The sequence below is a fragment of the Capsella rubella genome, unplaced genomic scaffold, assembly GCF_000375325.1.
Source record: "Capsella rubella cultivar Monte Gargano unplaced genomic scaffold, Caprub1_0 scaffold_8, whole genome shotgun sequence".
Lineage (NCBI taxonomy): Eukaryota > Viridiplantae > Streptophyta > Magnoliopsida > Brassicales > Brassicaceae > Capsella > Capsella rubella.
Window position 1 is genome coordinate 12,641,085 of NW_006238916.1, and position 11,746 is coordinate 12,652,830.

General features: G+C 36.0%; 2 protein-coding genes across 3 annotated transcripts; both read left to right on the top strand.

The window, feature by feature from the left end:
* The first annotated feature begins 118 nt into the window (after nucleotides 1–118).
* On the top strand, nucleotides 119–2,878 carry LOC17876144 (lysosomal Pro-X carboxypeptidase). 2 transcript variants are annotated; one of them, XM_023782039.1, is made up of 10 exons: nucleotides 119–577; nucleotides 664–850; nucleotides 945–1,078; nucleotides 1,172–1,284; nucleotides 1,367–1,490; nucleotides 1,620–1,769; nucleotides 1,861–2,016; nucleotides 2,107–2,182; nucleotides 2,269–2,318; nucleotides 2,536–2,633. In XM_023782039.1, the coding sequence occupies exons 1-9, from the start codon at nucleotides 170–172 to the stop codon at nucleotides 2,304–2,306; spliced, it is 1,386 nt and encodes a 461-aa protein (XP_023637807.1). In that variant the 5' UTR covers nucleotides 119–169; the 3' UTR covers nucleotides 2,307–2,318; nucleotides 2,536–2,633. The 2 variants fall into 2 exon arrangements, with proteins under 2 accessions (XP_023637807.1, XP_006280309.1); XM_006280247.2 differs by having other exon boundaries at nucleotides 120–577; nucleotides 2,107–2,186; nucleotides 2,536–2,878.
* A 326-nt stretch (nucleotides 2,879–3,204) lies between these two features.
* LOC17876866 (protein CROWDED NUCLEI 4) lies at nucleotides 3,205–7,699 on the top strand. Its single transcript, XM_006279882.2, has 8 exons — nucleotides 3,205–3,590; nucleotides 3,921–4,130; nucleotides 4,218–4,471; nucleotides 4,557–4,827; nucleotides 4,940–5,023; nucleotides 5,127–6,838; nucleotides 6,933–7,152; nucleotides 7,254–7,699. Exons 1-8 carry the CDS (start codon nucleotides 3,378–3,380, stop codon nucleotides 7,293–7,295), a joined length of 3,006 nt encoding a protein of 1,001 aa, XP_006279944.1. The 5' UTR covers nucleotides 3,205–3,377; the 3' UTR covers nucleotides 7,296–7,699.
* The last annotated feature ends 4,047 nt before the right edge of the window (nucleotides 7,700–11,746 follow it).

Consider the following 11,746-nt stretch of genomic DNA (forward strand, 5'->3'; position numbering starts at 1 on the left):
TGGGTTAATATGATAAATTGGTTCAACTTCGCCTTTACCTTTATGAGATTTTTGGTTCGGTTTTATGCCTATCCTTTAGTGTTACTGTAACTGTGTTAAGTATCAGCTAAAGCTTTAAGGCGTTTGCAATCTTTGTAGTTGGTGAACAACAGCTTTCAAATTGAGAGTCATGGCGAACCATTTTTGCTTGCTTCTGATCATCACTTTCGTTTCATTCATCACTCTATCGTCTCTTTCACACGGATCATCGCCACTGTCTTCTCCCAACCTCTTACCTCGTTTCCCTCGCTACACTATCCAGAACCGAGCCAGAATCAAGCCGTTCCGGGGAGTTCGAAACGAGTACCGATACGAGACTAAGTTCTTCTCTCAGCAGCTCGACCATTTCAGCTTCGCCGATCTTCCCAAATTCCCTCAACGCTACCTTATTAATTCCGATCACTGGCTTGGTGCTTCTGCGCTCGCACCTATCTTCCTCTACTGCGGTAACGAAGGTGATATTGAATGGTTTGCTACAAATTCTGGATTTATTTGGGAAATCGCTCCTAAGTTTGGTGCCTTGCTTGTTTTCCCAGAGGTTCGTTTGTGTGTTTCTCTTCTTTGATTTCCCCAAGGAAAGAAAATAGCAATTCGGTGTTACTGATTTTAGGGATTTTGGTATAGCATAGGTATTATGGAGAGTCGATGCCTTATGGAAGCAGGGATGAAGCTTACAAGAACGCTACCACTTTATCATATCTCACAACTGAGCAAGCTCTTGCTGATTTTGCTGTTTTTGTGACTGATTTGAAACGCAACTTGTCTGCGGAAGCATGCCCAGTTGTGTTGTTTGGTGGATCATATGGTGGAAGTAAGTAAGGCATCATATGCCTGTTTTTGTGTTGGTGGAATGAATGCTTGGAATGAGATTATTTATTTTGTGTTTGTTGATACTGATGCAACAGTGTTAGCAGCATGGATGAGGCTCAAGTATCCTCACATTGCAATAGGAGCCTTAGCTTCCTCAGCTCCAATTCTTCAATTTGAAGATATTGTACCCCCTGAGACGTTTTATGACATTGCATCAAATGATTTCAAGGTAGTATAACGTTTTTGCTTTGTTAGACAATTGACTTTATAATGTCTTTCTAGTTTCATATCGTGATTGTTTTGTTGGTTGTGAACCCTGTAGCGTGAGAGTATTAGCTGCTTCAACACTATTAAGAACTCGTGGGATGCAATAATAGCTGAGGGTCAGAAGGAAAATGGCCTTCAGCAGCTGACGAAAACTTTTCACTTTTGTCGGTAAACAAATAATTCGGAGTTAGTGTGAGCTTGTAAAGCATATTAAGTAGTATTATTATAATGGTGTATTCTCTATTTTCAGGGTGTTGAACAGTACTGATGACCTTTCAGACTGGCTGGACTCTGCTTATAGTTATTTGGCAATGGTGGACTATCCATATCCTGCTGACTTTATGATGCCTTTGCCTGGAGATCCCATTAGAGAGGTATCTTTTCGGAAGTAACACTTTATGATTTTCCAATGATATTTTCCTCAAAACCATAAAATAGGAGAAAGGATGAGAATACATTCTTTAGCTCATTTGGATTGTCATCATTTGATTATCTTTCTGTAGGTCTGCAGAAAAATTGACGGTGCTAATAGTGATGCTACCGTCCTAGATCGTATATATGCAGGAGTAAGTGTGTACTACAATTACACTGGGAATATTGATTGCTTCGAGTTGGATGATGACCCTCATGGTTTGGATGGATGGAACTGGCAGGTACGCAGAACAACTGCTTTATTTGTCTTCCTTTTCCGATTATTGTCAGTGAATCGACCACTTAATCACTTTCACTATCTGTTTATAATAGGCGTGCACGGAGATGGTAATGCCCATGTCTAGCAGCCAAGGAAACAGCATGTTTCCAGCTGATGACTTCAATTACTCTTCGTACAAAGAGGAATGCTGGAATACATTCCGAGTTAATCCAAGACCCAAATGGGTCACAACAGAGTTCGGTGGACATGTAAGACATCTTTTTGATAAACTCAAGATTCTTTTATGCTATAATCTGAATCTTTACCCTCTCTCTCTCTCTCTCTCTCTAATGTAAAAGGACATAGAGACGACATTGAAGTTGTTTGGAAGTAACATCATTTTCTCAAATGGTCTGCTAGATCCTTGGAGTGGTGGTAGGTAAGTACATTACTCCTTTTACAAAGATTTATTTTACAAAACAGATCTCGGAATGGATGAATGATTGACTCGTAAATTGCAGTGTTCTCAAGAACTTGTCGAATTCCATTATTGCTCTAGTCACAAAAGAAGGTATAACTCATAGCCTCCACAATCTCTCACGTAACTCATCTGATCGTTCATTTGCAATACTGAACAGTTTTATCAATAATCATCATAGCAGTAGTCCACTTGTTGTAAATCCACAATCCATATCAATGCTATGAACTAGTTTGATATATCTTATCTCAAATCATCCGTTCTATTTCAAATTAGAAACAAAGTTGATCATAGATTCTTTGTTCATCAGGTGCACATCATTTGGATCTACGACCTTCAACACCAGAAGACCCAAAGTGGCTTGTAGACCAGCGAGAAGCGGAGATACGGTTGATTCAAGGATGGATTGAAACTTATCGACTTGAAAAAGAAGCAAGGATTTCTCTGTTAAAACGTGCTTGGTAAGAGAACAATGTAAAGAATAGTCTCAGTTTCATTTCCACGAAATTCAGAAGCTGGCGAACTCTGTAACCCATCGCGTTTAATTTTAAAATATCCATGTAAGCTCTCTAGTCTCTATGTAATGTTCATTATACACGCAAACAAAAGAAAGACAATAATAAGAGTTAGGAGTGGCTGGCTAAACACACAAACACATCTGTCAAGTGAGTAAAGAAGATCATAAAGAATCATATCATTTTAAGTTTTAAATATTAAATATTCAGTGACATTTGATTTAAAAGTGAAGGACAGAGTATGAGACAATTAATGGTTACGAGTAGAAAAATCTAAAATTGAATTACCCGTACAGTCATGACTTTTGGAAAATCGGAAAATTTAATTACCATATTAATCACCTCTTTTGAACTAAATTGACATTTTTGTATTGGCCGCTAAAACCGAGGATGGGAAGGCTTTAAAACGCCGACGTTTTCATATTTTGACTGGTCGAATAAAAACCCCTTTTGACTAAATCGTCGACCTAAAAAAAAAAAAATAGAGACTAGACTTCTCTACGACGCACTGTCACAGAACTCTTCTTTGTTGTTAGAGGAAGAGAGATAAAAAGTAAAGAGACAGTCATCGTGCTTTTGATCGGAGATCGGAGGAATTTGGGTTTCCTTCTTCTTCATTGTGCGGCTGGGAGAAACGATGGCAACTTCTCGTTCGGAACGATTCCCGATAACGCCGAGTACGGCGGCTACTAATAGATTGGCGATTACCCCTAATTCTAGGGTTTTGAAAAGCCCTTTAACCGAAGAAGTCATGTGGAAACGTCTCAAGGAAGCTGGGTTTGATGAACAATCGATCAAGAAGAGGGATAAAGCTGCCCTAATTGCGTATATAGCCAAGCTGGAATCTGAGGTTTGCTTTTCGATTCTTTGTGAAATTTTTTATTTCTTTTGTTTGGCTGTAGCACTGGAGTAGTTAGTCTACGCGGGAACACAATGATGCTAACTTAGGAGACTGTTATAATTACTGGGATAAGCTTGTGCCCTTTAAGGTTGATTCTTTAGTCATATCCGTTACACTCATGGGTCTGCAGTTATTTCTTTGCCTGTGACGTTTTAAAGTTTCGATTTTGTTTCCTCTTTGACATTGTTAAATTGGCCAGTTTTTATTTTTATTTTCGTATGTTGGGTGTTTTATCAGAAAACCTATTGGCATTGCTATATTGATCGCATTTTCATGTAGGTTTATGATTACCAACACAACATGGGTCTTCTCCTTTTGGAGAAAAACGAATTGCTGTCAAAGTATGAGGAGGTTAAGGCATCTGTGGATGAGGCCGACCTTGCACACAGGCGAGAACAATCTGCATATGTCTCTGCCTTAGCTGAAGCGAAGAAACGAGAAGAGAGTTTGAAGAAGGATGTAGGGGTTGCGAAAGAGTGTATTTCTAGTGTAAGACCATGACTTTGTTAGCTCGCAAAACTTGGTTGTTTCCAGTCTGTTTTATTGAATTTTTTTATTGTTCTTTTTTTCTCTCAGCTGGAGAAGACTTTGCATGAGATGCGTGCAGAATGTGCGGAGACTAAAGTTTCTGCTGGGAGTAAAATGTCTGAAGCTCATATTATGATTGAGGATGCCCTGAAGAAATATGCAGATGCTGAAGCAAAAATGCGTGCAGCAGAAGCTTTACAAGCTGAGGCCAACCGCTATCATCGAATTGCAGACAGAAAATTGAAGGAAGTTGAAAGTCGTGAAGATGATCTTACTCGGCGTCTTGCATCTTTCAAGTCTGAGTAAGTCTTTCATCTCAGTTAAATGGACTTTAAGGCTTTTACTATTAAGTTGTGGTATAATTTGTTTTTTCTTTACTTGGTTTAGATCTGAAACGAAAGAGAATGAGATGATTATAGAGCGACGGAATTTAAATGAGAGGCGGACGAGCTTGCAGCAAGAGCATGAAAAGTTATTGGATGCACAAGTTTCACTAAATCAAAGAGAAGAGCACATATTTGCTAGATCCCAGGAATTAGCTGAACTTAAAAAGGGGCTAGAGGCTGCAAAGACCACATTTGAGGAGGAACGTAAAGCCTTCGAAAACAAAAAGTCCAATTTGGAGATCACACTAGCGTTGATTGCTAAAAGAGAAGAGGTTTGTATACACACAAATATCTGCTATTTCTTTTTTTTCCATAATACATCATAAAAAAGAAACTTCAGAAGAGATAGTACTGTTTCATGTTTTTTTTCCCTTGCAAAAACAGGCTGTCTCTGGAAAGGAATCTTCACTACTTAAGAAGGAGCAAGAACTACTTGTTGCTGAAGAAAAAATTGCCAGCAAGGAATCTGTGAGTTCAATCCAACCAACCTTGTAGTTATCATTCATAGTTTTAGTTTTGTGCTCATTTGTTTGCTAGATTTAATGAAAATGCCTTTAAAAAATCGATACAGGAACTAATTCAGAACGTCTTAGCGAATCAAGAAGTTATCCTGAGGAAAAGAAAATCCGACGTGGAAGCTGAATTGGAATGTAAGAGCAAATTGGTGGAAGATGAAATGGAGAGCAAGAGACGGGCGTCTGAATTGAGGGAGGTTGATATCAAGCAGAGGGAAGACCTAGTTGGTGAAAAGGAGCATGACTTGGAAGTTCAATTAAGAGAATTGGCAGAGAAAGAAAAGGATATAACAGAGAAGTCTTATAATCTAGATGAGAAAGAGAAGCTTTTGATTGCTACAGAAGAAGATAACAACCATAAGGCAACTCTGTTGGAGAATGAGAAGGAACGCCTTAGAAAATTGGACCTAGATCTGCAGCAGTCTTTGATGTCATTAGAAGACAAGAGAAAACGTGTTGATTCTGCAACAGAAAAACTAGAAGCCTTGAAGAGTGAGACAAGCGACTTATCTACTCTGGAAATGAGACTCAAGGAGGAGTTAGATGATTTGAGGGCCCAGAAGCTTGAAATGCTGGCTGAAGCAGATAGATTGAAGGTGGAGAAAGCTAAATTTGAAGCTGAGTGGGAACACATTGATGTGAAAAGGGAGGAGTTAAGAAAAGAAGCCGAGTATATAACACGTCAGAGAGAGGCTTTCTCAATGTATCTCAAGGACGAGCGTGATAACATCAAAGAGGAAAGAGATGCATTAAGAAATCAACACAAAAACGATGTGGATTCACTAAACCAAGAGCGAGAAGAATTCATGAATAAGATGGTGGAGGAGCATTCAGAGTGGCTTAACAAGATACAACGCGAGCGTGCTGACTTCTTGTTGGGTATTGATATGCAGAAACGAGAGTTGGAGTACTGCATTGAAAATAAACGAGAAGAACTGGAAAATTCTTCGAGGGAGAGAGAGAAGGCTTTTGAGCAAGAGAAGAAGTTGGAGGAGGAGCGTATACAGTCCCTCAAGGAAACTGTGGAGAAAGAAGTAGAACACCTCCAAGTGGAACTAAGGAGGTTGGATGCTGAGAGGTTGGAGATCAAATTGGATCGAGAAAGAAGAGAGAGGGAGTGGGCTGAGTTAAAAGATTCTATTGAGGAGCTTAAGGTGCAAAGAGAAAAGCTAGAGAAGCAAAGGCATATGCTTCGAGCTGAAAGAGAAGAAATCAGACATGAGATTGAAGAGTTGAAGAAATTAGAGAATCTGAAAGTTGCATTAGATGATATGTCCATGGCTAAAATGCAGCTGTCGAATTTAGAGCGTAGCTGGGAAAAGGTCTCTGCTTTGAAGCAGAAGGTTGTTTCTCGGGATGATGAACTAGACTTGCAAAATGGAGTCAGCACTGTGAGTAATAGCGAAGATGGCTACAACTCTTCAATGGAAAGACAGAACGGCTCAACCCCTTCATCTGCCATTCCATTTTCATGGATAAAACGATGCACTAATCTAATATTCAAGACTTCTCCAGAGAAATCCCCCCTAATGTATCAACATGAAGAAGAAGGAGGAGGAGGACTGCCTTCAGAAAAGTCAAAGCTAGATTCATCGAAAAGAGAAGAAAAGGCTTACACCGAGGGGCTGTCTATTGCAGTAGAAAGACTTGAAGCAGGAAGGAAAAGAAGAGGTAATTCATCTGGAAATGACACTAGCGAACCAAGCAATAACAAGAAGAGGAAACATGATGTTACCCAAAAATCTTCTGATGAAGCTGATACGCAGAGGTATAATCTGTTACTTTGATGGCAAATTTATACAATTTTGTCGTTCTTGTTTTTTTCTGTTACCAAAGTAGCTCTTGCATCTTGTTTTTCTCAGTGTCATATCAAGCCCTCAGAACGTGCCTGAAGACAAACATGAACTGCCATCAAGCCAAACCCAGACGCCAAGTGGTATGGTGGTCATCAGTGAGACTGTTAAGGTCACGACAGTAACCTGTGAGACAGAGGTCACCAACAAAGTCACAACCCTTGACTACTCAGAAAATCCTACCGAAGCAGGAATGGGAGAGGAGATACCAGATAGTGATTGCAATGAGGTAGTATTCATGAACTCACATTCATGATCACAAAAGTTCCTCATAGTATTTTCAACATACTTCATATCGAATGAAGTGAATTAATAATAATTTTGTTGTAGAGCGGGATAAACGCTTCTGATGATGGTGGCATTGTAACATGAGTCAGCTTGATGAAGAATGACTAAGCAATTTAGGAAAAGCTGGAACAGAAGATTGCATATAAGGCACGGCTCAGTTAGCCCACCCCCACAGTTGGTCTTAGAAAGTTCAAAGTTACTAAATAGAGTTGTTGTCTGTTGATGCAGTAACTCTATGAATCCTTTTGGAGTTTGGTTTTTAGAGAAGAGAGGAGAAGGGTATGTAAATGGATTTGATTGATCTTTGGATTTCAAGCGAGTAGTGTTGATTAGGTAAGGTAGCGTAGGAAAGATATCGTTGGTTTCTTGTGTGTTGCAGCGTGTGTATTTAAGAGAATATGAAGTGTGGGTTTCAAGACTTGAAAGAGTTGAAATCAGAGTTTCGGGTTTTATTGTTTCTTCTTCTATTGATGATGTGATGTCTTTTATAGCTCTTTCCATCATCAGAATACTATTCTCTTAATTCTCTTTGTAATTAAACTCATACACAACACAACTTACATAAACCACCAAAAACCTTAAATCAGATCAACCAAACGTGGTTTCATTCCCCCAAACTTTTTTTTTTTTTCATTCATTCCCCAAACTTAGACATCATAGTCTCTCAAATCCTATCACATCGTTGGAATTGTTTAGTGTATGGAACATTCAAAGGCACATGTATGAAGGATGATGATGTAGCTTTGTGATGGCGGAGAATTGGAAACATATTGCGTGTGAAATGAGAGAAGAACTCGGCACTGATTTGTGGCTTTTTTTTTTAATTTGCTTAATGAGTGACAGCTTCTACGTACATGCAACTTGACGTGTGTGTGTTTCTTTTAATTTATAAAAATAATTACATACTTAGTCACCCAAAATCTAATCTAAACCCTCCCCACTATCTCTGTTTTTATGACCGACACATTCATTTCCCTCCTATCCTGATTTAAATCCTTCTAATTCCTAATTTCTGAAATTGAACTCCAAGCGAATCTGTGATTATTAGAACGTTTTATACCTGAGAGGGTCTTACGCTTCTAGCGCGACAAGAGGAGACGTAAAGCTTTTTATGTAAAAGGATGTCATGATTATCTCATGATTACGATATAATGGCATGCTTTATAGTATTAATAAACTATTTTAAATAGATTAGTGCATGTAACAAAAGGAGAGTGTAGTACATTTGTCACGAGAGTCATATCAAAGAACTCTCACATTTTAATCTTTAAAATGGTTCCAAAAAGTAAAATGGATCCTACAAAAAAAGAAAAGTAAGAGAAAAGAAATGGGAGAAGAATCATAGAAGAGAGATAGATGCCTTGAGATATACTGTTTTGTGTTTTACATTGTGATTTGTGATCTTCCTCTCTTCTTTTTCCCCTTTATCTTTTGACTTACTATTCATTTCTGCCTTTTCTACACTAATTTTTGTTTTTCAAGTTGTTTGTTTATGAATAATTGATTTCTAGTCAATCATATAAGTCTTATCACCTAAATTATTTTTTACAAACTGATTCCATTTATTTTAAAATAACAATATTTGATTCAAATTCGAAACCATATGATTTGATCTCGGATAGATATTTCCAACGCATATGGCTTAAGAAAATGAAACGTGATTTTATTCATATCAGCGTAATGAATGTCATGTATATTGCATGGTAAACTGGAAGTAACATTATAATTAGGAAGCCCAATAATACAAACTATTAAATGAGTTAACTAAAAGTTTTATATGAGAATTTTGGAAAAAAAGAAGGGTTGGCCTATATGATGCAAAGAACAATTCCTGTTTCATACTAGTGTTGTTGAAATCTGAATACACCTTTTCTCCCCTATTGATTACCCTTAGCTTCAAAGTTCAAATTAGCTTTTTCCATAAACTAAGATATTTGATCAATGACGATACATATTTTATTCCACAAAAGACATATAAACAGTGAATAATAATACCTCAATAATTTGAAAGACTTTTTGTTTTATCTTTCCAAGTGCTTTGACTTTTAACCCTTTATTTACCCATCACAAGACAAGTCAACCTTTATTTCCCTCTAGAAGCCTTTGTGGCTCATAATAATAATAAACTTGAAAAAAATGAACCAATTAAAAGTTACAGTTCACGTTTATTTGCTTTTAATTATCTGCATATTAATAATGAGATGGCCATATTGATTCAATCGTATTTCACTTGTTTTGCAAGGAACTCTAAATTATATACTAGTAAACAATATACACCCAAATTGACCAACTTATATTACACAAAAGATTAAGAGAATACGTTTATACAAGAAGATCCAAAAAATTGTGACGCCATTTTAATAAGAGGTATAGTGGGTTTTCTTGTTCCTTAATCTCAGCTGCCGTGGAAAATAAGTGTAAGTAGTAAATTTATTGAATTAGATTATGATTGTTAGATTTATAACACATCCCTATCAAATCTTTGATTATAATTTGATTTTGGGTCCCCGAAGACAGGCGTCATTAGGTACAATTTTAATACCCCAAGATTATAATTAAGCATCTATCTTTATTAATGGATTAAACAAAAATTCAAATATCAATTCAGTATTATCATTGTAAATTTGAAATTTGTCATTTTATTAAGTTTTCTAAACAATTCTTTATTTTATGATAAATTTGTGTAGGAAGATTAAGAATATATTAATCATACATACAAAATTTACTCTAAAAAATTTCAAAGATACAATGAAGATTATATAACTCGTCACGAGCTAACGTGATAATATCAAAGATGGTGGAGGAGCATTCTGAGTGACTTAGTAAGATACAACGCGAGCGTGCTGACTTCTTGGGTATTGACATGAAGGAACAAGAGTTAGAGTACTACATCGAAAATAAACAAGAAGAACTAGAAAATTCTTGGAAAAAATTTCGAGGGAGAGAGAGAAGTATCAGGTGACTATAGTTTACATACAACTATTTGGATACACCTGATAAGAAGGCTTTTGAGCAAGGGAAAAAGTTGGAGGAACAAAATTGCACTCAAATAAGAGTGTTGACGAACAAAATATATATCTCTCCTAAACAACTATTTGAAACTTGTGAATCTTTGGATACAAGAGGTCGGTCGTACATAAACTTGTGGTTATTTTGTTTCCGTGTTATATTGATTTCCAAAATTTTCATTTAATCATCAAATTTATGTGAAATAAAGAATATGTTTTTTTTTTAATATAGAAAAGCTTTTTTTTTTTTTAATAAAACCATATAGATAAGTTTAAATATCTTTTTGTTAATGGTAAAATTTCTCCATGGGTTGGCAAATTTTGTTGACCAACCATAACGGAATTTACTCTCACACAAATTTCAACATCTCTACTTCTCTTTTCATCTCTTTTGGTTGCACATATCATTAACTCCTTTCCTTTTCAAAAGACAAATATATATTATATAGCAAGTGATTCACCATCCACCAAATGTGATCTTCTAAGTGGTGATATTTCTTTCAACAATGTCATTTATGGATTTAAATAATTTATCTCCCCTTATATATTTTGATATACTATATATGAATAAGTTTATTTGTAATTTATCCAAGAACGTTAATTGTAGGAATACGGTGCCACTCTTTTCTTGAATTATATTCTTGAGTTTTGGTTTAAAGAAACTGTATACATGTTCACGATTTTTTATTTATTTATTAGTAAAACATATAGTATCAGTGTTCTTGTGTTCTTAGTTTAACTATATATTATATTAATTGATCATACTCAATAGGAATTTGTGTATTAAACAAAAAAAAAAAACATGAAATAAGAAAAATCTTAGTTAATTCACACATTTCCATCACCAAACATTCGAAGTATTTGTCTCTATGTCGACAACATATTATACACACCTTTGTACGTACTATACTAAAAAACTATAATACAAAATATATCACTAGACATGTTTGACTCTATAATATAGATGGTTTTTTATACACATATCAACATACAAGTCTAATTCGTCACTTATTGGTTCAAATTGGAATAATACATTGAATTCTTCTAACATTCTCGATGACCAAGTCTATCACATGTAATAAAAGCATACATAATTGGTCTTTCTTTTTTCGTTGTTATTCGTAAGCTGCCATGCAAGTGGGGTTTCAAGCTTTCGCAAATTCTCATGTAATAAATATATGAATGATTAATTAATCCATATGTCGTTCAATTATTATCAAATTTAAAGTATATCGCATGGTACTTGGATTATACTGTATATACGAAATGTCGTTTTCGTAATCACACTCCTAAACTACGGATCAGATATATAATCACCAAGATTAAATAATATAAAAACATAATCCACTACTTGCGAGGACATGAATCATGAGGAAACTTCTATAGCGTGTAATTTCATACAACAAGTCATATGCTATGAGTATGCGTATACATTTACTATATAACCCATAGGATGAATATGGATTCTTTTTTCTTTTAAACAAAATATTTGACTGGAAGAAAAATGTGACTATACACAACGATCAA

Bases quoted from the DNA above. Each gene is read 5' to 3' on its own strand.
- LOC17876144 (XM_006280247.2), top strand. From the start codon at position 170: ATGGCGAACCATTTTTGCTTGCTTCTGATCATCACTTTCGTTTCATTC. The intron at 578-663 runs GTTCGTTTGTGT...ATTTTGGTATAG, and splicing joins CCTTGCTTGTTTTCCCAGAG to CATAGGTATTATGGAGAGTC. The intron at 2,017-2,106 runs GTAAGACATCTT...CTAATGTAAAAG, and splicing joins CAACAGAGTTCGGTGGACAT to GACATAGAGACGACATTGAA.
- LOC17876866 (XM_006279882.2), top strand. From the start codon at position 3,378: ATGGCAACTTCTCGTTCGGAACGATTCCCGATAACGCCGAGTACGGCG. The intron at 4,131-4,217 runs GTAAGACCATGA...TTTTTCTCTCAG, and splicing joins CGAAAGAGTGTATTTCTAGT to CTGGAGAAGACTTTGCATGA. The intron at 4,472-4,556 runs GTAAGTCTTTCA...TACTTGGTTTAG, and splicing joins CTTGCATCTTTCAAGTCTGA to ATCTGAAACGAAAGAGAATG.